General features: G+C 38.0%; 2 protein-coding genes across 2 annotated transcripts in view; one reads left to right on the forward strand and one right to left on the reverse strand.

The window, feature by feature from the left end:
* PDE12 (phosphodiesterase 12) overlaps positions 1 to 2,901 on the forward strand; it is a 5,249-nt gene extending 2,348 nt beyond the window's left edge. Inside the window, exons 3-5 of the mRNA XM_009895747.1 lie at positions 8 to 508; positions 1,572 to 1,650; positions 2,389 to 2,901. Coding sequence (XP_009894049.1) covers positions 8 to 508; positions 1,572 to 1,650; positions 2,389 to 2,831 — 1,023 coding nt within the window. The 3' untranslated portion in view covers positions 2,832 to 2,901. The remainder of the gene's footprint in view (positions 1 to 7; positions 509 to 1,571; positions 1,651 to 2,388) is intronic.
* Positions 2,902 to 10,949: 8,048 nt separating this feature from the next.
* Positions 10,950 to 22,128, reverse strand: part of ARF4 (ADP-ribosylation factor 4) — a 12,541-nt gene continuing 1,362 nt past the window's right edge. The window contains exons 2-7 of the mRNA XM_009895748.1: positions 22,049 to 22,116; positions 15,787 to 15,869; positions 15,184 to 15,293; positions 13,751 to 13,822; positions 13,097 to 13,222; positions 10,950 to 12,235 (exon numbers count right to left, since the gene is read on the reverse strand). Of these exons, the coding sequence (XP_009894050.1) occupies positions 12,149 to 12,235; positions 13,097 to 13,222; positions 13,751 to 13,822; positions 15,184 to 15,293; positions 15,787 to 15,869; positions 22,049 to 22,116 (546 nt within the window). The 3' untranslated portion in view covers positions 10,950 to 12,148. The remainder of the gene's footprint in view (positions 12,236 to 13,096; positions 13,223 to 13,750; positions 13,823 to 15,183; positions 15,294 to 15,786; positions 15,870 to 22,048; positions 22,117 to 22,128) is intronic.

Raw genomic sequence — 22,128 nt, forward strand, 5'->3', positions numbered from 1 at the left:
GGTGGAGGCCGGCCCCGGCGCCTGCACCTTCGACTCCCGGCACCTCTACACCAAGAAGGTCTGCGGCGAGGGCTCCATCCGCGCCGTCTCCTACAACATCCTGGCCGACACCTACGCCCAGACGGAGTTCTCCCGCACGGTGCTCTACCCCTACTGCGCCCCGTACGCCCTGGAGCTCGACTACCGGCAGAACCTGCTGAAGAAGGAGCTGGCGGGCTACAGTGCCGACCTCATCTGCCTCCAAGAGGTGGATAAGTCCGTCTTCGTGGACAGCTTGGCTCCAGCCCTAGATGCTTTTGGACTCGAAGGGCTCTTCAAGATTAAGGAGAAGCAGCACGAAGGCCTGGCCACTTTCTACCGCAGGGACAAGTTCAGCCTCCTTAGCCAGCACGACATAGCTTTCAGCGAAGTCCTGCTCTCGGACCCGCTGCACAAGGAGTTGTGTGATAAGCTGGCCAAGTACCCTTTGGTACAGGAGAAGGTGCTGCAGAGGTCGTCTGTGCTGCAGGTACCAGCCTTTAGGTGCATTCTTCCTCTTTCTTCTCCTCCTCCTCCCCCTGTCTCCTGGCAGTGGCAGGTGCAGCCAGGCTAGGTTTGTTGAGCATCAAACCACAGAAAGAGGGAGGTGAGGGATTAACAGTCTGAAACACAGACAACACATGTTCTCTGTTAGCTAAAGTAATGAATAGAGCAGAAGAGTGACTTAGGAACAAGAACAAAACATTGAGCCTTTACTGAACTGCATATATGGAATTACCAAAATTTGGTAAAAAAGGCAAAATGATTCTTTGTTTTAAGATGAAGACAGCTGTTGAAATTCTGGGCCAGGCTGTGGCTGCTAAGTTTTCCCCTACTTACTCTCATATGTTCAAATATGTATTTCAGAAAACTTAAATCTTGTCAATCAGTTCTAAACAAGAGTAAGTTCATGTAGCTTGTTTTAATAACGCCACTTTAGAAAGTGACAGTAGGGAGAAAAATAAGGTTGGACAGGTTTGTGAGCTTGTTGATGCCAGTGGGTCTGCCAGCAGAGCTATTGTGTAGGTATCAATGTGTAAGATACAGATCTGTGTCAGAATTTCAGAAATACTCATTGATAAAAGTTTCTTACTTGTGCATTGAGTAGGACTAACAAGCTTTCCTTGATAACTGAAATCACCTCTAAATTTACATTCAACAGCTATGCTACAGTTTGCTTGCTAAAACCAGAGATGTAGCTCTAGTTCTGTTGCAAAGGTGGGAGAATAGAAAATAAAAGTAGTTAAGAATGGTACAGTATTAACAACATATTATGAAAAAATACGGAATGGATTGAAGGAAAAAATATGGCCAAACCAGACACTTAGGGACAAAAGAACATTTGTCAAATACCTGGATGTAGTGGTAATATCTTGGCTGATACTCAAACCTTATAAGATAAATAGACTCAACTTAAGAGCTGTACTGTTTGTTAGTTATAATCATCAAATTCTTTGAACTGGATTGATATAAAGGCATAAGCTAACTATTGCATTTTTTAATATATGATCTCTCTATTTAAGACTTACCAAAGATTGCTTTTTCTCTTGAAGGTTTCAGTTCTTCAGTCTGCAACTGATCCTTCCAGGAAGATTTGTGTAGCTAATACCCACCTATACTGGCACCCAAAAGGTAATTTTGTCATGTTCCTGTGTGTAGGCTAACTGGGTTTGTAAAGGTTTTAGTCCTTCCTAGGGAGAATAGATTTCCCCCCATTCTTTTGCAGCTATAGCCTTTTCTTCTGAACTGAGGGTTTCCTGCCTTGCTTCTTATCTAGATGAATCAATCCAGGCTGCTAGGTCTGTTTGTTTATTTATTTTCCTTAGAGTAAAATTGTTCTAGTCTACTTAGGAGTCAGTAGAATACAGCTGAAAGCAAGGCAAGTCATGTTACACACAATTCATCCACAGAGTAGACCATAAAACACAGATAGCTTTGTGTGTGCTCGTGGCTTCCCAATCCTATTGTACTTGAAGGAGCTATATTGGCGTACTGCCTGTTGGATGACCAGATCAGGCTACAGAAGCTTTTAGAAGAGATTCTTCTCTTTTAGATTTCTTTTAGTTCTGTGCCTTTCAGGAGCATTATTAGGATGGTTGCCACAAAATGGAACACTGCTGTTACACGGGTGTTTAAAGTTTAGAGTTCTTGCATGTGCAAGTTTAAAACATTGCCTCTCTAAAACTTGCATAGTCACAAACTTCAAAGGCTTCTTTATTTATGAAAACTATTCTAAAACGTAGTGCACATAAACTGTAAAATGAGATTGCTGTTTCTGGGCTATACATGATGTATGTTTAATGACCAACTTGAAAAATTCCTCCAATGGTACTGTGAAGTATTTAAAGGAACACATTTTTATATTCTTAGGTGGGAACATCCGTCTCATCCAAACTGCTGTAGCCTTGTCTCACATCAAGCATGTAGCATGTGACTTGTATCCTAGTATACCAATCATATTCTGTGGAGATTTCAATAGTATACCATCATCTGGAACTTATAGTTTTATTAGCAGTGGTGTCATTGCTGAAGATCACGAAGACTGGGTCTCCAATGGTGAAGAAGAAAGGTGCAATATGCCTCTAAGCCATCCTTTCAAATTGCTAAGTGCTTGCGGAGAACCTGCTTATACAAACTACGTTGGTGGGTTTCATGGATGTCTGGACTACATTTTCATTGACAAAAATGCTTTAGAGGTTGAACAGGTCATTCCGTTGCCAAGTCATGAAGAAGTAACAACCCATCAGGCTTTGCCAAGTGTTTCACATCCTTCTGATCATATAGCACTAGTATGTGACTTGAAGTGGAAATAGATCACCTCTTGTATGGGGCTTTTGGGGGTGTTCAAACAAGAAGCTTAAGTTACTGCTGGGGAACTGAGGTTACACCCTGGTTTGTATGCTACTAAAAGGAAAGTCAGAACGATTACCGAAAAGTTCATGGTTTTAGTGGTTCTACTGAATATTATCACACTGTTCAGAATATTTGCATGAAAGCTTTTCCCTTCCCTTTTTTTATATCCTAATAGGAAAAAAATATATTTAAGACAAGGGGTTTTGAAAATTGGATTATCATATACCTTTTTATCGGCATTTTTAAAGGATTAATAATTATTTTGGTAAAAAAAGATATATGAATTTAATCTGATTTATAAGAGTGTACAAACTGAACCCTGTTTAATTCAGAACCAAACGCAGAACCTGAAAACAAGTGGATGTAGTTGATTCAGCCTCATTGTAATTGTTGTCATGACAAGACAATTTTTTTAAGAATAAGTTCAGAAATTGTTTTATTCACTTACCATTACTGTGTCCCAGTTTTTTAGTAAGTGGCATGAACAATATACTTGTACCTACTACCTTTGGAAAATATGTTCTTTAACTATCAGTGAATAGACTTTCTGTCAATGATCAATGATGTTAAATTCAAGGTTTTATTGATTTGGAAGCATTTTGCTTGCCCAGTTACTATGGGTGATGAGGGTAACTAGCACCTGGTAAAATTGGACTACATATGTAGGTAGCATCTACTTTGAACATCTGTCTGTTCCTTCTGTTGGTAATAGTCATTGGCAATAGAAGAAATACTAAAGTTTAGGACAGCCAACTCTTGATGGGAGAGAGCTGTTTAACAATTTAATGCATTTTCAGGTAGGGGGAGATACAGAATAGTTAATGTGGTGCGTTAGCTATCTGTGCCTATATATTTAAAAAGTCACAAGTGACTTGCAAACCTTTATCACTGTTGTTCTATTTTGTTCCTCTATTGCATACAAAGAAGACCTGAATTTTTTAGTGTTTGACCTGCATTTTTTTCCTTCTAGAAATAGTCTAGTTTTCCCTATTTTGTAGGAGATAATTTGGATGTGGGGAAATGTACTTTATCCGTATCTTCATTGAAAGTGTTGGAGGGGTCTGAATCACTTAACAAGCTTCTTTCCTTGCATCATTAATCCATATGAAGCAAACAGCATTTGAAAACCATTTCATTAGATCTCCCTCTTTCACCTAATAAAGCTCCCCTTTCAATTGTCTGTCACTGATGTCAATCAATTTTTTTTCTAGTTACTGGTGTCTTTCATGGCAAAACAAGTCCACCCAGGTTGATAAAGCTGCGTGCTCTATACTTGCACAACTACTCACCTCCACCACATTCTTGTGGACTGTAAGTTATAGTTGGGATTCACTGAACTGCTCATATACTACTAAAAATAGGCAGTTGCTTTCAAGTACCATATTGTTGAGGGTCGCTGCTCCTGTCTCTTGCCGGAGTACCTGCTATACTGTGAAGGGCAGTGCTTTGCAGAAGCTTATAAACATCTGCTCTTCAGCCTTTTCTATGTCATTTCATTTCTAATAAAACTAATTTTTTTTTTGTTATTGTAGTATCTGAGTCTTTAACAAGTTGACGCTGATAAACAACTGTACTAGTAAAGCTAACAGGCAGGTTTAGTCTCAGAGGTCATACAAGGCTAAAGAGATGCAAGCCCACAAATCTCAAAACATGTCTCAAATGACATGAGAAGACAAATCTCATGAACCATCCAGAAATTCGTAATCAACTCTGCACAAAAAAACACGGGTAAATGGAAATTAACAAAAGGACTGTTCCACCAATATGCAAGTTTGTAGAAGCCTGTATTACTCAAGATCTCACGTAAATTTTCTTTTGCAAGTAGCTTTTTTCAGCCCCATAAGCAGTTAACCTTCTGTCTTCCCCTCATCCCACCCTCTCTTGCCCCATCCTGCTCTACCACCTCTGAATTCTGGCTATCTCCTGCTTGGTGCCACACCAAGCTAAAATAGGGAAGTTACCCAGCTAAAAATACAGGGCCTTTAATTTTCTTAACTGTATTATTGTTTTAGTGGGTCATCGTATCCTGAGCTGATTCACCATAAAGCCTCTTGTGCCTGAAGAGCAAGATACAGGCTTGGAGGTGGGAATAAGTGATCAAGGCCTGGAGCAAGGCATTCACCTACTTAAGCAGATCTCCCACAAAGCATAACACACCACCCCACTGACAGAGCGCTCATTTATTGTAACGGGCTTTCGCAGGCATACATGTAAACCTTCAGCTTTCAATTTTTGCTAAGACAGCATTTTAGCTAAGCCAAATGGTAGCCAAGGGCCTTTGGATGAAAAATGGAAGCAAAACAGGGAATGTGGCAATATAAGTGGCAATGCATAACGTAAGATCATTGCAGAGTGAAGGACAGTACTCACCCTGTAGAACTGGACTCTAAATACTTTGGGTGGGTCCTCAATCAGTTACTGTTCTTATATAAGTCTAATCAAAAAGAAAAGTGTAATTCAGTCTTGCATATGAGTTGAAGGTGATGCCTGTACTCTTCTAGATGACGAAGTTGATAAAAGTATCAAAGTATCACTGATTAATAACCGAACTCCAAGATACGGGAGTGAGGAGAAAATCTTGCAAACAGAATGCAGGCTGTAAACCTTGCACCTGGGCAGAGAATATTTATTAGTTTGGTAAATGAGATAAAGCTTACATCTGAAGATGTAATGTTTGCAAGTGTATGGCATCTTAAAGGGCAGAAAAATTATTTGGAAGATCTGTTCAAGAAGAAAATCTATTAACACCTTAGAAAAACACCTGGAAAAACACTGACACATTACAGCTGAGTCAGAGACCTTCCACAATTTGCTAGCTCTGAAAAATTTGAGGGAAACCCCCTTAAAAACCAAACTCCACTGAGTAATGCAGGCTTGTAGACTGGCAAGAGAAGTGCCTCAGTCACTCAGAATTGTAAAATTGCAATTGTGAAGTTTGGAAGTGAAATTATATTACTTACATAGGCTAACTGAGCTCCCCTTACAACTTCAAAAAAACATTCCTTTTCTCCTTTTTAAGTACCTATCCATTACAACCGGGTTATTTTGTCTTATTTTCCAAACCCAAAGCATTGACAATCTTTAACTCCTCCATAGTACCAGAAGATGGAGGTGGTCAGAGGAGAGACTTGCCTGGTATTCTGCCTGCCTTCCAAGAAACTGGTCCTGCTCCTTCCCTGTACTGGTACTTGGGTCACTGCTTCCACCTCCTCGCGGACCGAGGCGAGGGAGAGCACAGGAGAGCTGGCACCTGCGGGAATCAAACAATAAGGGAAAACACACAGTGCTGGAACAGGCCCAGTGAAATTAGATGGCCCTTGCACATGGCAGATAATCCTTTTATATCTTCAGGAGGAAATTCAGCCCCACAAGCTAGTGCTGGAGATTCTCCAGTCCCAAGTATCCCCCGTTTAATTAGTAAAATGCAGCATCACAGGCTGACAGCCAACAGCAGCAACGTGTCAGGAACCAGTTCGACGCTTCTGGAATGAGAATGCAGCACTAGGGTCTAGGTTAGGAAAAAGTCACAATTCAAAAGAATTGTCACTTTTTTGGAGGGTGAAAAGCAATATATACATACACCTTCGGCCCATATCCCGCATGCTCCCAAGCTACGCTTACGAGGTGATATATGGTGCTTCCTACCCCACATAAGGTGGTATTTATCTCCCATTTCAGCTCCCCCACACACCTGGACCTTGCCCAGCAATTAATTTTTCCTCTCCAATTCACCTCTAGAACCCAGATTTGTATAAGTCCCATTAGACTTATCTCCATTTTATTTGATAAACCTAAACTCACATGTGTTCCAGCAACTGGAATGCTCCATGTCCTTCACATCAAAAAATTGGGCAAGGTGCTCTTTGCATCTTTTCAAATGTGTTCGGGTTTGGTTTTTTTTTTTCCCCTTTGTTTTGTTTTTAATGCTACTTTCCCAGACCAGCCATTAAGGAAAAGGGGAAAAGGAACATCTCACTTTGCTTTCTAATCGACTTCCCCATCTCTGACGCAGTAAACGCCGGAGAGACAGCACTGCACCAGCTTCTGTGCTGCCCAGCTCTTGTCTCAGGAGAGAGGGAGGAGTTTCTTCTTTCACACTGGCTCCTGCTGTGGACAAACTTGTCATTCACAAGAACATTACAAGAGCTAAGAGCACTAAAAGACTGGCCTTGGGTTGTTCTGGTTCTTGTGAAATGTAGTTTACCCGTGTATTTGGTATGTACAAAACCGACCAAGTTCTGCCAGATCCTTCAGACTGGTCTGGCAACTTGCAACTCGTATTCCCGGACCTTGTGCATTGCAGACAAAGGGGTATTAGCCACCCGTGACAGTTAGTCTTTGAATTCTTACACGTCAGTATTTCTTGTATTACTGCTATTTTTGAAGGGACAAATTCAAGCCTTCAGTAAAATTCATTTATGTATCATGATAAAGCAAACAATAACGCAAAGTACAATTGAGAGAAGGGGGACAGGAGAAGAGGAAGGAGAAAAATGTTACAAGAGAAGGGGAAAAACAGTCAGCATGCTACGGAGTTGGATCTTTTAACACCCCAAATTAATAGTTTAGTTGCCTCATTTCTCACATTCCTAACATTAAAAAAAAAATATTCCAAGATTTTCAACCCCCAGTAAGAGGCAGAGCCCGCAACACTCCAGAGTTTTACTAAAATTTGTATCAGATTCTTTAATAAAGCCTGATATTTTAATTTTTTTTTTTCTGAACAATGCACAACACATGCAGTAGCTAAGCTTTATTCATCGGTCCAACAGCAGCATATTGAATGTCATTTCTTATTCAAGTCCTCTGTCAGTACCACTCTTGACAAGGGTGGGAAAGATGTAGTGGGACAAAGTAATGTGCAAAGTTTCATCATACTGCACTCAAACGGCCTTTGCCAAACCTTAATATAAAGATTACTCAGACGAGCAAGGGGCAGCAACTGGGTTCTGAATTCTCATTACTGGCAAAACTCTACACCACTTTTTATGCAAGCCAGGCCATAGTTGTAAGTGCCCTCATAGCATTCTACTGCCTCCAGTACATTGTTTTACTGGTGTGTATTGAGAATAACTAGAACAAACCAAGCAAGTAGAAATGCTTATAACATTTGTTGCTAATTCCTGATGCATTTAGAACCAATTTTTGTTCTGCTTGAAAACAGCTGAAATAAAGTCCACAGAATCTCTACATAATAAGTTCTAGATTACACTGGTCATTAAGCCATTTGAAAAAACCACACACACACAAAAACACCACCAGAAAAAAAACCCACCAACAACAACAAAAAAACCCCAAACCAGCAAATATCCATTACTATTCATATGGTAGGATTGAGCGATCAGGTTAGTAACACACAAGAAAAAAAAAAAAAACAACAAGCCTTTTGCACTGGTCTGTATGTAGATCTGAATATTCATGCTAAACTAGTCTCTTAATGTTGGAAAAATATGTAAAGCCAATCATGCAGGTGCTGAAAATGCAAGGAATAAATTGTGTCAGCATGGCCAAATAAAGGAAAAAACACTCATTCTTCAGTGTTTGGCTCTCTGTAGTTCAGCTGGCCATCTGATACACTGAAATAAACCCTCCTGTATCCTGACTCCCTAGTGCAGCAGAACTTACCTATTGTTTGAATATAGGAGTTGATGCCACACAATGAAAAAATTTCAGCTACTGGAACTCAGGATTTCCTGTCGTAACAGTAGAAAGAGGAACAAACTTTTAGTAGTCCTTTGCCTGTCAGATTTTGAACTTCTGGGACAATAGCTCAGTTCAGGTATTTGACTTCTGATGGGAACTGACAAAATTAGTATATCTAAACTCTTAACAGACATGACAAATTTGGATCTTCATGGGCATTTCATCTGCTTCTGGAGAGCAAGACTGTATTAAACATTGTTACTGATATACAACATATATAGGTCACTGTCATAATTGCTTAAGGCAGAAAATAACAATTTTCAAGAACGCAAAAAAGCTAAAAAGTATTTTTCCATATCTACAATGTCTCAAGTGACAGCCACTGCCTTTACAGTAGAAGAGTTGTACTGTGTTTGGGTAAGAAGAGTAGCATACAGATTATCATTTTGGTCAGTTTAAGAAAGTGTCACTGCCACAGCTAAACAAGTTTACTGGCAGATAGCCATACTAATGGAAAATGATACGGATTTCAATACCACATGTGATCCTGGTATAAAAGAGATAAGGCAGCATAATAAAAAAAAAAACAAACAACTTATCAGGACTATTTGTTCTTGTACTAACAGACAAGCACTAGCTACAAAAGTAGCACTAACTCCAAAGGAAAAAGAAAGCCACCAAGATTTCAGCTCACAGCAACAACCAGTAAGAATATGCATAACAAACTACTTCATGTTTGTCATCGGAAGACAAGGCGGCTTTCTAAGCACATGCACCAGCCCCAGGGACTGCTGCATAGAATCGAGAACACATAATTTAGAGTGTACCTTGAAAATGTTAGAGAATTGAGAACAGTTGATGAGAATATAATAACCTGAGGGAAAGTTTATTTACTTGTGTCAATTGCGACATTATTCCACAGCCCATCAAGTGCCTTGTCCCTTCCACAGCTTAATATTACTATGAATAAACTGCACAGCAGAGACCTTGCTTCCAAGGTTATTACCTTACAGAGTATTAAGAGGCAAATATAATTTTAGTAACAGAGGTCAAGTATGATTTTATGTATTTCCAGGAAGATTGAAGTATTTGCCTCAGCTCCTCTCTATGCTCCAATTTACACTACTGTGACTACTCAATTACACCGAAGAATTTTGACTTACTACACTTCAATGTCAGCTGTAGCCTTAAGCCCTCATGCAGATCCCATCACTCTCAAATGAGGCTCAAGATCTTTACTACTTCCTGACTTTGATTTTGTGAAATTACTTATTTTATAGCAGAATTACAACTTACTGGTACACAAAGCCAAGCATGGCGACTCTTTGAAATGTGAACTTCTATGCACGTGCTGTAACTCAAAAGTGCAGTGGCTAAACATAGCTCACGTAAACCTGAGTATTTAATTACTTAAAAGCATTTGAAAAAAATTAAATAATGAAATCTTCATCTCTGTTTACCAAACAGCATGTTCCCTTCAAGATAACAGGCCTAATTTGTTTCTAAGTATCTGCTTGTTTAAGTCTACCTCTAAGTTCTTCCTTGGAAGAAGAGATGGCATTTAATTTGTCACAAGCATCGTTTAATTTTAACCTACTGGGACTACCAATACAAGCCATATTACAGACAAGCCACCTCTTCTGAACAAGGTGTTCCTTTTAAGGTTTAGTTCAAGGAACTGCATTGCTAGAAATATGCATATTAACAGCTACTGATCCAATAAATGGATACGTCAACTTTGGTTAATACATAATCAGCAATTCATTAAAGGTGCAAACAAAACACTACTCACCTTACACTGTCTCCTGGGTTTCTGTTACATACTGAAGACAGTTAATGACTGTATTCAAAAGCTCTGGAATGTTCGCTGGTTAGTTGTGTTCACAGTAACAGTACTTCCTAGAAACCTGAACCTCAGCTACAGCAGAGGCTGCCTTGGAAGGTGCTCTTAGTCTAAACTAGCTTGAGTTTACCAGACCTTGTCACTGGGATTTCTTGTAGCAAGGATAACAAAACCTAGACTAAAAATAAGAAAGGAGCTTAGCCTAAAACTGCAATGAAATCATGCCTTGGATTCCTAAAGACATGCAATTAATAGAGTATTTCAGTTGGAAGATCGAGCCATATTTGCATCCATACAGCAGACAGGCAATAGAAAATTAGATTTTAAAATATGTATTAGTAGCAGCCTCAAAAACCGTGTTAATTTATGTCATTTGAACTACAGAGGTATAAAAGGGCAGAAATATGAAAGCAGACAGTAGCTGCTGCATAGAGCTGACTTTTGGGGTGGCTATGACCATTAATATAATATTGACTAAATCCCCGTAGTGTTCAAGTTAGCTTTCCAGCTAGCCAACACAGAATTTGTGATTTCTCCTGCTAGAACCCATGTTGGTTTTTAAATATAGATACAACTATGAAACAGACATGCATGCTTTTCAGGCAGTTCGTATTTGTTTTATTACAATTTTTGTAACTGTTAGTATTTTCATATCTGGACATCTTAAAAGGAATTTTAGATTTACAACTTCAAAAGACACTTACAGAACTATACAAGTCTTGATGACAGCTACTCTACTGCACTGTATACAACTTTGTTGCCCACCTTCCGTGTCCCACTCTACATAGCTCCAAACAAGGAAAATCTGAGACTGATGTTCACATTCAAGCTGCAGGGAAGCTCAGTATATGGAAAAAGAGTAAGTGATAACTTTCAGTTCAACTATTTCAGGAATCAAGAAGAGCATACACAGAACTATACATTTTATAATTTTATTAGGAATAATTCCAAGTGGGTTATGAAGAAACTAATCCATTGAGTTTGATGAATTTCCCAAAATTTCTTTATGAAGATATGTTCACCAACAAACAGTAAAACTTCAGCAGAACTATTATACACTGGGCAAAAATAGTCAGGCTGATACCAAAAAGCAACATGCAACATAAAAAAAAAAAAAAGATACAATATAAAGGAAGACAATCTGCTGAATATTAAAAACAACCTCAACATGAGCTCTTCGCAACCAGCACAGAACTATTCTACCCATCAAATCCAATTCACAAAAAGGCAAGTTGGGCTGACAAAACCCAAGGATTAATAAAATGTTCCTCAGTGCAGTAGATTTGTATAGTGTTTTAGATGATTTCCTTGGCTGGAACAAGCAGTATTAGGAATTCTTTTTGGCAAGGGAGAGAAATAAATACATACGGAATGCTACATTTTTAAATCAGCAGACTGTCTGAGGAATGAAACAGGGCATCAGTAAACTAAAAGTAGCAGGGAGAAAAAAAATTTAAAACATTAATTTATTGGGGCTCAAAAGAGTATTCAAAACAGATCTTAAAGATGTCACAATAACTATATTCAGGCATTTAGGCTAACAAGGGGAATAAAATCAGAAGATACACTTTTTCCAAGTTAAGGAGATTTTTACCCAAGCATATTGCTACCTTTGCAACATGTAGCTTGGTAAACAATAATTGGCAACAAAATAAGTTGAAACGCTGTAATATCCTGCCCAAATATCAGTTCCAGATACTGTAATAACCAAGATGCAAACTAATTTTGTTGTAACAAGCCTAGACCACTTATATCAAACATGTCCCTGGTGAAAGAATCATCCAGTTTGAGTTAGCGTTTTGAGAGTTCATTTGACAGCCAGTCAAGTCCCTCGTACAGACCAGTTCCTTGCGTAGCACAGGTAGCCTGGACATACCACTGTTAATGTAGAACACAAGCAAAAATTAAATTTAAATACTGACAAAATGCAAGTTAAGTTTTCACAGTATGTGACACTCACATACAAACTCAAATAGTTTTATTTAAACGCTGTTTTGTGCTGTAAGTAGAGTTAATATTGAACAAATAGTACTTTTATAAGTTTTGAAAAGTATTTAAGCAGTAGATGGGGTTCAGACATTATCCAAAACCTCAGTGTTGATCTACCAAAGGCTAGAACACCATTTAGCGCCTCAAAAGACAAATATAGAACTTGCATTTGGTTTATCTGCTGAAAACTAGCTTCTAGTTTTTGAAAGACTGCTCTTCAGAAAACAGACATGGAATAATCTGAATTAACAGACCTCTAAAACATCTTCTATGGATATGATCTTAGCTTGTCAATATAAAGACATTAAGCAAGTATTACAGAAGGATAGAAGGTTTATGTGAAGCAACCCTATGTCTCAAAGGCTTGTGCAGGTGGAATTTAGCAATTCAAGAGCTACTTAATTTCCTCCCATCTTTGTAGTGGTGAGAATGCAGAATGCATTTTCTCCCCCAAAATAACAAGTAATGGGAAAACAGGAAAGCCCACCACATTCTTTGTCAAAATATTTGTATTTTTCCAAGAGAAGGTGACTGACAAAACACTGCAACAGCTGTACAAATTGGATTACACTTCTAAATCAGTTATTTTGAACCAGGACCTTAAACTATGCACTACGGAATTTAATAGCAGGTATGTGCATCTCTCTACAGAAAGAGGGGAAAACTTCCCTCTCTTTTAAAGGGAGATTACATTTATGATATATAATGAAGGAAGAGAAGAGTTCAGCAACCAGGAAGTTTAACACTTACAGTTCTGTTACGCAGAGACTGAAGACCTAGTTTATCTGTCATTTCACTGATTGCCATGGCATTGGGCAGATCTTGTTTGTTTGCAAACAGAAGCAGCACTGCATCTCGCAGCTCATCCTCCTGAAGCTAACAGAAAAAATGGTCGTGTTATTAAATTAGCTCAGTTAACTGCTTCAATTACTTCAACAAGCACTAAAGAAACCTAAATACTGATTAAAGAGTTACAAACTTTTTCATTCTTGCTCCTGAAGTCACTAGTAAGTACCGAGTGAAATTTAACTAGTACCCAACAGAACTCCTACAAGCAAGGAAATATTCTTTCAATAAGCAGTTTAAATTTACCAGCACCTTGCTGCTGAAATCCACAGCACCAATTTGTTTTTCCAAAATTCTTCCTTCATCTGCTGCATTTCTATTAAGGTATAATGAAGGAAAGAAAGGTTCTGACACAATAGCAGATCTTGAGCTAAAGCTTTCTACAGAGTTGTAGCTACAGCTCAGTGCACTATGTGACCCAGAATTATCAGTTGAATACAATAAGCACTGTACAAACTCCCTAAAATTTTAAAATCCTAAATCTCTTAGGGAAGCTGATACACATCTAAAAATACAACAAAGTATAACAATTATATTTCAGAAGGCATTGATATTTACCATTTTCTGCAGCTCTTCTGCTGCTTCTTGGATTCTCTCTCTGTCATTGCTGTCTACCACAAAAATGAGGCCCTGTAAGAAGTTTAACAGTTTTGAGAAAACAATGTAAACATGCAGTGCTATTTTAAAAAGCAAAAAACTCTTATTGAATATCATGACTGTCCCCTCTCTTAGGTAAGCAAATTTGACAGAAATTTCTGTTTAAGCTATGCAAGATGTCTGCCTGAACAAATACATAAGTTTCAACTGCAAAATAAAGCTAGGCCTTCTGAATCAAAAAAGTTAAGTAACACAAATGTCAATTTACAGATTAGTCTGGGATTCATCAGTTTGGGGGGGAAGACACCAGGAAAATTTCAGAAGCTAACTCTCCCCTCTCCCTTTTCACTCATTGTAGCAGCTTAAATGCAGCAAGAGAATCACAAGTGCTTCACCATCTCACATTTCACAGAAGAAAAAAAAAAAGCCCTTAAAGTAAGGCCTAAATTTGTTTTGAAAAGGTTTATATCAAACAGTATTTCTAATGGCATCTCTGTTATTCAAGTGTCCTCCTAACCAACACACTACTCTTAAAATTTCAGTCTGAAAACCTTACATTTTATCATTCTCTTTAAGAAAACAGAAGCATCTTTTAAAAATATTTAGTAACAGGGTTGAATAAGGAACTGAAATCAAGTATTAGTCTATTCACTACAGTTTTGCTAGCTCCTTTACATCAAGCCAGACTTCTCCATTTTTCTGCACCAATCACATCCATTATGCTGCACAGAAGTTTCACGGAAACAATTCTGTATTCCACACAGAAAAAAAACCACCAACAACAAACCCATTCCCAAAGATTCCTCACACTAATAAGCAACTTTACTTGTGAACTAAAGCAAAGAATCATGTTTATATCACCAAAAATGACAGCAGTCACATCAATATGAAGTGGATACTTTCTGATCAGTCAGTAACAAGATCTTTTATGTTGTTTTTAGATACTCAGTGTACTAACTACACTATATCAGTGTAAAAGTATAGCACAGTAAAAGCCGAATATTTTGAGGCTTATTAGAAAAGAAAAAGAATATGTAAAAGGGTGCTTAGACAATAACATTTCTTATACATAAGCTAATGCCAGTTCAATCAGATCAAAACATGGATAAAGCAAAGTTGAAGAGTTCCTCACAAACAAACCAGCTGCTCTGGCACATTACAGAACACTGGTAGATCCCGAAGGACTTTATCCATGCCAGGCTACACTCACAAGTTGAATCTGAGCCTTCAGGGTAACAAACCAGCTTCAACTAGAATAAAATCTGGGCATCCCTCAGAACTTGCAGGAGGTAGTGAGAAGCCTTTCTGAAAGCAAGGGACAGAAGACAACTTTCCACATATAATGAGATAGATACAAAACAGGTCCTTGAGGACTGCCATGTCAGAACTCTTACCTGTGTGTTTTGGAAATAATGCCTCCAAAGAGGTCTAATTTTATCTTGACCACCAACATCCCAAACTGTGAAACAAATGTTTTTATATTCTACCGTTTCCACATTAAAACCTAAAAGAGTCAAATATTTAGAAATAGTTAACATTAGTGTTAAAATGTAGTTCTAATCATGTTAAAGATAGTTACTTCTTAAGCTTTATTTCTCCCAAATATATATATGAAATGCCTTATCAGAATTGAATTGCTAGATCAAGAAGAAAATTGACTGAAGGGGGACTCCCCCCAGCCCCCAAAATAATCAATAAAATCCAAGTACACCACCTCTGGTTCAGCAAGTCTTTCAGGTGTTTGGGGGAAGTACTGCTGCTTAATTGGTTCCTATACTCCTGAGCATCTGCTGCTGGCCACTGTCAGACACAGAATCGTGGTCTAGATGTATCTTTGGTCTGACACGGTTAAGTTACAGCAGTACCAGAAAGCCCATGTTTGTCTTGATTCTTATACTAACAGCAAAGATAGCAAATCCCTACACTCTTCAGAAGCCCCTCTCTACAACACAAATTTAGAGTAAAAAGAATAAAGACATGAGAATCGGTTATCTTACCAATAGTGGGAATTGTGGTGACAATTTCTCCTAGTTTCAGTTTATAAAGAATAGTTGTCTTACCAGCAGCATCCAAACCAACTAGAATAAACAGAGAATTTGATTAGGTTCACAATATGAACTACAACCTGCTAATTTAAAAACATGCCATTTTACATGCAGAGTATTAGGTTTTTGTCCTACGAAGAAACAACTTTTTAAACACTTAAGTCATTGTTGATGTACTGCTGTATGTTTCTCCCCATCTCCTCTATCCAGCACTGAGAGAGAACAAGCAGTGAAGAAAACAAGGTCAGTAACACATTTTCATCTACAATCTACAGGCTCACAAGTTTCTAGTCATCTTGCTTAGTATTTGTGTTAATTAAGTTTTAACATTCACTTTGAAAGTTTCTTCTGTGCAAGTCAGGATGATTTTAAATGCCTAGCAACAATCTACAAGCAGCACATCATTTCTAACTGATCACGTTTGCTACTTTGCATTCAAGCTGGGGAAGGGTCTCACTTACTCAGCCTTCAGCTAAGGCCAGTTTCACATGCACCTGAACCAAGAGGAGTTGGCACTGTCCATGGAAGACACTTCAGTCTACCTCATTCCAGCCCCTTGTCCCTTTGCTAACACATTTCCTTTGCATTGACAAACACACATACATCAGGAAACTCCTGCCATCACTCCACATACAGTTTCTTCTTAGGGACACCACTTCTATTCACTGAGATGCTTTCGTTAGAAGACTCCAATTTTGATCTTTATAGGCGGCCTTCTGCACTGAAATTTGCTCTTCTGATTCTACATCAAAACTTAAGCTTGCTGTTTTTCAATGTAAGATGTAAGATATGTGGTAACTATGTGATCCTTAAAAAAAAACCAGCAAAAAAATGGAGACTCAAAGACATTTTTTGAGAAGCATCACCAACATTGCAGGCATACACTGTAGTTTTCTGAAACTGTTTGTGCAACTCTTATTGCCAGGCATTTCAGAACACATAAAAGCAACTTAAAATGCAACTCTTTACACTAGAATCCAATGCCTTGCACACATAAGCACCTAAATAAACAGTAGGTACTAAACACTTACTACACAACAGTTTGAATAAAATGCTTATTTGTGAAACTTAAAACATTCAATAAAATTTTGCCCAAACAAAAATAAAAACCTCAAAGAATTTAGTAAATAGTATTTGCACAAGAAACCAAATCTTATCCTTGTTTGATAACATTCTTAAACATTCCAAGTTAATTTCCTACTTGGTGACTGCGATATATTAAGCTTTAAGTGATTTGATGACCTGACTATTAATAATACAACTGTTTCCTTAGCGTTGCCATAAAATGGAATTTGAGATTACCTACTTATTCAGAATGAAACCAGACTCTTAAAAAGCCACCTCCTTCAAGACATAAACTGCTGTTACAGCAAACTAATTAAGAAACCTATCTATAATTGTCCTATATTCTGATACTGTGAACAGGATTATACATGCCAACGCAGCTTCTTTGGCATTGTCATTGTCTGTTTGAAAAAAAAAATAATCTTCTAATTGTTAATGTCATGAAAGAAGAGGGCAAAACCCAAAAGTCTACCATCAAACCCAAAGCTCCCTGAGGGATAATAAACTCCCAAAATGCTCAAATCAAAATTTAACAGTTTTAACTTTGCTATTGTCTAAGTGTTGGTCTCTTTTAGAGCTACACACAAGCATGAACAACAACAACAAAAAAGACTTGGTGCAGCAGAAGTTTCACAAGAGCTTGCAAGCCATGAAACTTGTAAATGTTAGCCGTACACCAATGAAGTGTCAGGTAGCCTTAGAAAAACACTTTAAGTGAACTCTGAAACCCTCAAATACTCCATCTGTGCTGAAAAACAATGTTTTTAATAGCACAGTGCTTAAAGCCCAACACTATTCTCAGACTGCTCAGCTTCAAGCGAGCATTTGTAGGATGCCTAGATCTTTACAAGAAAACATAATGTGTGTACATGATACATATATGTCAATTTTCCAGTAAATTAAGATTAAGATCATTTAGTGAACTGCCAATTAAAGCTACACACACTGACAAACTCTACACCCACGCCACCCAAAAAAACCCAAACAGTTCCCAGTAGAACATCGACAAGATTTATTAAAATTAGCAGTGAAAGAAAAATGGCGTTACCTACACAAATGGTTTTAGTGTATTTAGGGGTTATACTGAAGATAAAGACAAAGAAAAAAGCTAATCTCATTTCAAAGAATATACACAGGGTGCTGCGAACGATTTGAAGATATGACTCAGAGTTCAGAAATCAGAAACTAGTCAAGAATTTTAAACTATTTCCTAAATTTAAGAAATTATTGCCCCAGTTACCCACTCTACTCTTGTGCCAAGACCCACCATCACCTCAATGGTGTTGGCAGAAGGCTACATTAGCTATGTAAGTGCAAAGCCCAGAGATTTTGCTTAAATCTACTCTTATCCACAATTCTTATTAAGCTGTTGGACTTTGCACTGAGGCAGGCTGAGTTACGGATATATGTTTTCTTCTTCTGACTCTGCACTTGAGACAGCAGCTTCCAATGGAGGGAAGGCAAATTCTGCAAATCACCATGACCCTATTTGCAAAAAACGCCTCTTTTAGCCAAATTGCAAATGTTATGAAGTCTAAACAAGCAATACTCATCAAAAGCATAGCCTCCACTCACACTTCTTACTCCAAATCGCTATTACCCACCCTTCTCAGAACAAGAAGTTTCAGAGCACCAAATCACATTTAATCTTTTGAGCCACCATGAAGTGGAACTACTGCTTCTAGTGGTCCAAGAATAAACACGTTTACATTTGCACTGTAACACTAAATGTAAATTTATGAGCTAATTCCATGTCATAAAGTTTAAATTGATTTAACTATCACGATTAAAAACTAAGTCTTAAATCTCCAAATAATGTAAGGTAAATTGCAGATTCTACGTTTTCACTCTGATTCCACTGCCTCAGTGACCATCGACAAGACCCAGGTATAAGAATCTTGATGTAGCACGTATGATGGTCAGCAGTTGTACCACAAAGCATTAAGATTACAATAAAGTACAAATGGGAAGCACAAACTTGCACTTGCAACCATTTATCTTTAAACTGAGTCAAACATCCTCTTCCTCTACCTGGAGAAAAAATACTTACAATGCTTTCAGTTGCTGCTAAAACCATTGCTTTTCTAAGCCCTTTACTCTTCTCAAGAGAGTTATTCACAGTCTGTCAGTTGTGTCTCTAAGTCTCAAGCTTGTAGTTCGCTTTTCCAGGGGAACACCACCCCTGTGACCGCATCACATTCCCCATTTACTAGCTTTCTACTTTGATCGTTGGTGGCTGAATATCAAGCTGCCTCAGTTAGCATAGCATAGAACTTCTTATAAACCACAGATGCAGAAAAATTGAGAATTGACTTTTTAAATGGAATCTCCATCAAGACCAATAGATTTTGATTGTCAGATTGGGAGTTCTCAAGTTTACTATGGAATACAGCGTGTTGCTGCTTTCCATAATCAGAGACAGAAAAACCAAAAAAAGCTTCTACTGTGTTTAACTAATTCATGACAGTCATGTTACAAAAACAGGTTAAAAAAATAAAATTAATGAATCCCAATTTACTACAGGTTTGCATTCCTTTACTTTTCTTATTACCTTCATACCAGTTCTCTCAAAACTTGTCTTATTTATCGTTTACATACTATTCCTCTTTCAGGTTTAGTTTCAATTGGCTAAGCCTTTGGGGGACACGAAAGGGTCATTCGCAACATAGTTTCTCAAGAACACACACAAAAAAAACCATACAGCATGTAAACCAACAGTGGTTAGAAAAAAAAAACAAAAAGAACAACAACAAAAAAATAAAAACCAGGTAAATGGTTTCGTGCTGCATGGTGACACAGTTCCCAAAGAATCTGACAATTCGCCCCCCCCCCCCCCCCAATGTGTTTAATAATTAGCTCTGTATTCAAAGCTCCCAAGTAGCAATTACCTCAGTTAACACTTGCACAACTACACCAAGACACAGAATACTAAATTATTATACTGAAAGGTCCCCAATGAATCCTTAACTTTTCTTTTTTAAGCACAAGAAACTATGAGTTAAGAGTTTTACAAACAGGTACATGCAGAGTTAGGACTCAGTTTTTCCACTTTAATGCCCCGATTGCCTAGTCTAACTTTAACTCATTCAATCCTATCCTACAGTTATTTCTTTTCTTTTCCCTCATGTTACTTCCATCTGTAAAGAAGACATAGGAATTATTTTACATCCCTTTTCTCAGAATCATGTTAACTTAATATCTCGGAAAAAATACTGAATTATACAAGTGCAGTTTTTTAAAAAAAAAATCAGTAACAGTAAACCATTAAATGTCCACCTTTTACCATAAATGTGGTTTCAGAATATAAAAGATAGTGTGTCTTGCTGTTGTTAATGGTATCTGATGAGACATATTCAAGTTCTGTAGAACTCAATAACACAAAGTCTGTCGTAAGGGATAAATTAATTCTACCTTCTCTTGAATTTTGCAGAAACAGAAGAAAGCTGTGAAAAGGAAGTTTGAATTATAAATTAGTCATCTGTTCATCATCACCTTACCCATATAATGTTTTCTCCTAAATATTTCTCCATAAACACCTTACCTCATAAAGTTACTTCACTGGTATACTACTTAAATGCCTAGCTTTGTCCAGCTCATTTTCAAATGACAAATTGAAATTTATCACCTTGGGGAAAAGTTTAATTCAGTCCCAGTATTTATTCAGACATCTCTCCTCAAAGAGCTGATACATAACGTAGAACGCTATAAAGAGCTTCTTTTCCACGTTACCAGTATAAACAAGTTACATGATCTCTAATATAACATATTCTGCTTCTAAACATCCAATTTAGGTCCTATGACACATTCTCATCGCAACACAGGAAAAGTTTTACGCTCTTATACTACATAACAAATACGGTGCTGTCTCATGCTCTGATCCAGTCCTTTATTTTAATATAATCCACACCTTAAAATGAAAATTATTTTAAAAGAGAAAAGATGCAGTTGAACCAACTGCTAGAAAGTGCAGCTCCCTAACTCACATCTAACCTAAATTTGAACCAATTACCTACCAATGAAGAAACTAAAGCCTTGCAAGCTGTTTTGATCTGTATGACATTGCTTTCCTGTTTTCATTATTTTGCAGAATGCAGCAGAACTACTAATACCACAGACACTATCTTATCCTACAGTCAAGCTCATTTGAAGATTTTACTTCATCTCTTTAGTCATATGAAGAGTCTGGCTACTAGGGAGACAGTCAAATCACTTCCTTGAAATCAACAGATGTACTAAGTTCTCTTGAAGACAAAAAATTACTCGGGTTATTTTGAAATGGAGAAGAGTCTCTAATTTCAAGCAGCAAAGATACAATAAAAGTTACCATGCATGTAATAAAGAACTCTGTCATCACAAAATGCACGGAGAACATGGAAAATTATAATTAAAAAAAGCTGCATTTTGCATCTGCTGTGCGTACCCAGGCAATGTTAAGGATGTGTGCCAAGAAGTTTCACAGTTAGGAGCCAGTCCCGTTGCTGGCTATATTGAAACAAGCACTCCATGTAATTTCTTCGGACAAACTACTTCAGTCAATGGCCATGAATCAAGTTCCGGTCACTTTAGTAAGAGCATTTCAGCAAAATTTGGGGGTTAAGATTTGTTTGTACATAAAGCTTGTGGGGGTGGGTAGGTACATGGAAGAAGGCAAGGAAAAGCTGAAGCAGAGGAGGAAATATTGAACGTGGTATGTGCTTGCTTTGACCTTTTGAACCGCAGTCTTAAAGTGAGAATCTTCAAGAGCTGCTGGCTTCGATTCTTATGTGGTCCGTTTCAAGAGAAACACAACCCAACGCCAAACAATTACAGGCTGACAAACTAAGTAAGCACTGGAAAAGCCACTTACGGCGTTTTACGGTTTGTACATGAGGTTCAGGAGAATTAAAGTGCACAGACGGTATACCGAAATGTCCTTTCACAGGAGCCTGAGACACAGACACCATAGTTACCGAAAATCGGCCATTATATGGCAATTTCTTCGGCTCTCGGCGCAAAACACACAATTACAGGCTGACAAACTAAGTAAGCACTGGAAAAGCCACTTACGGCGTTTTACGGTTTGTACATGAGGTTCAGGAGAATTAAAGTGCACAGACGGTATACCGAAATGTCCTTTCACAGGAGCCTGAGACACAGACACCATAGTTACCGAAAATCGGCCATTATATGGCAATTTCTTCGGCTCTCGGCGCAAAACACACCAGGCTTTGTCACATCCTGTTCGAGAAG

The sequence above is a fragment of the Charadrius vociferus genome, unplaced genomic scaffold, assembly GCF_000708025.1.
Source record: "Charadrius vociferus isolate BGI_N301 unplaced genomic scaffold, ASM70802v2 scaffold512, whole genome shotgun sequence".
In the NCBI taxonomy this organism is placed as follows: domain Eukaryota; kingdom Metazoa; phylum Chordata; class Aves; order Charadriiformes; family Charadriidae; genus Charadrius; species Charadrius vociferus.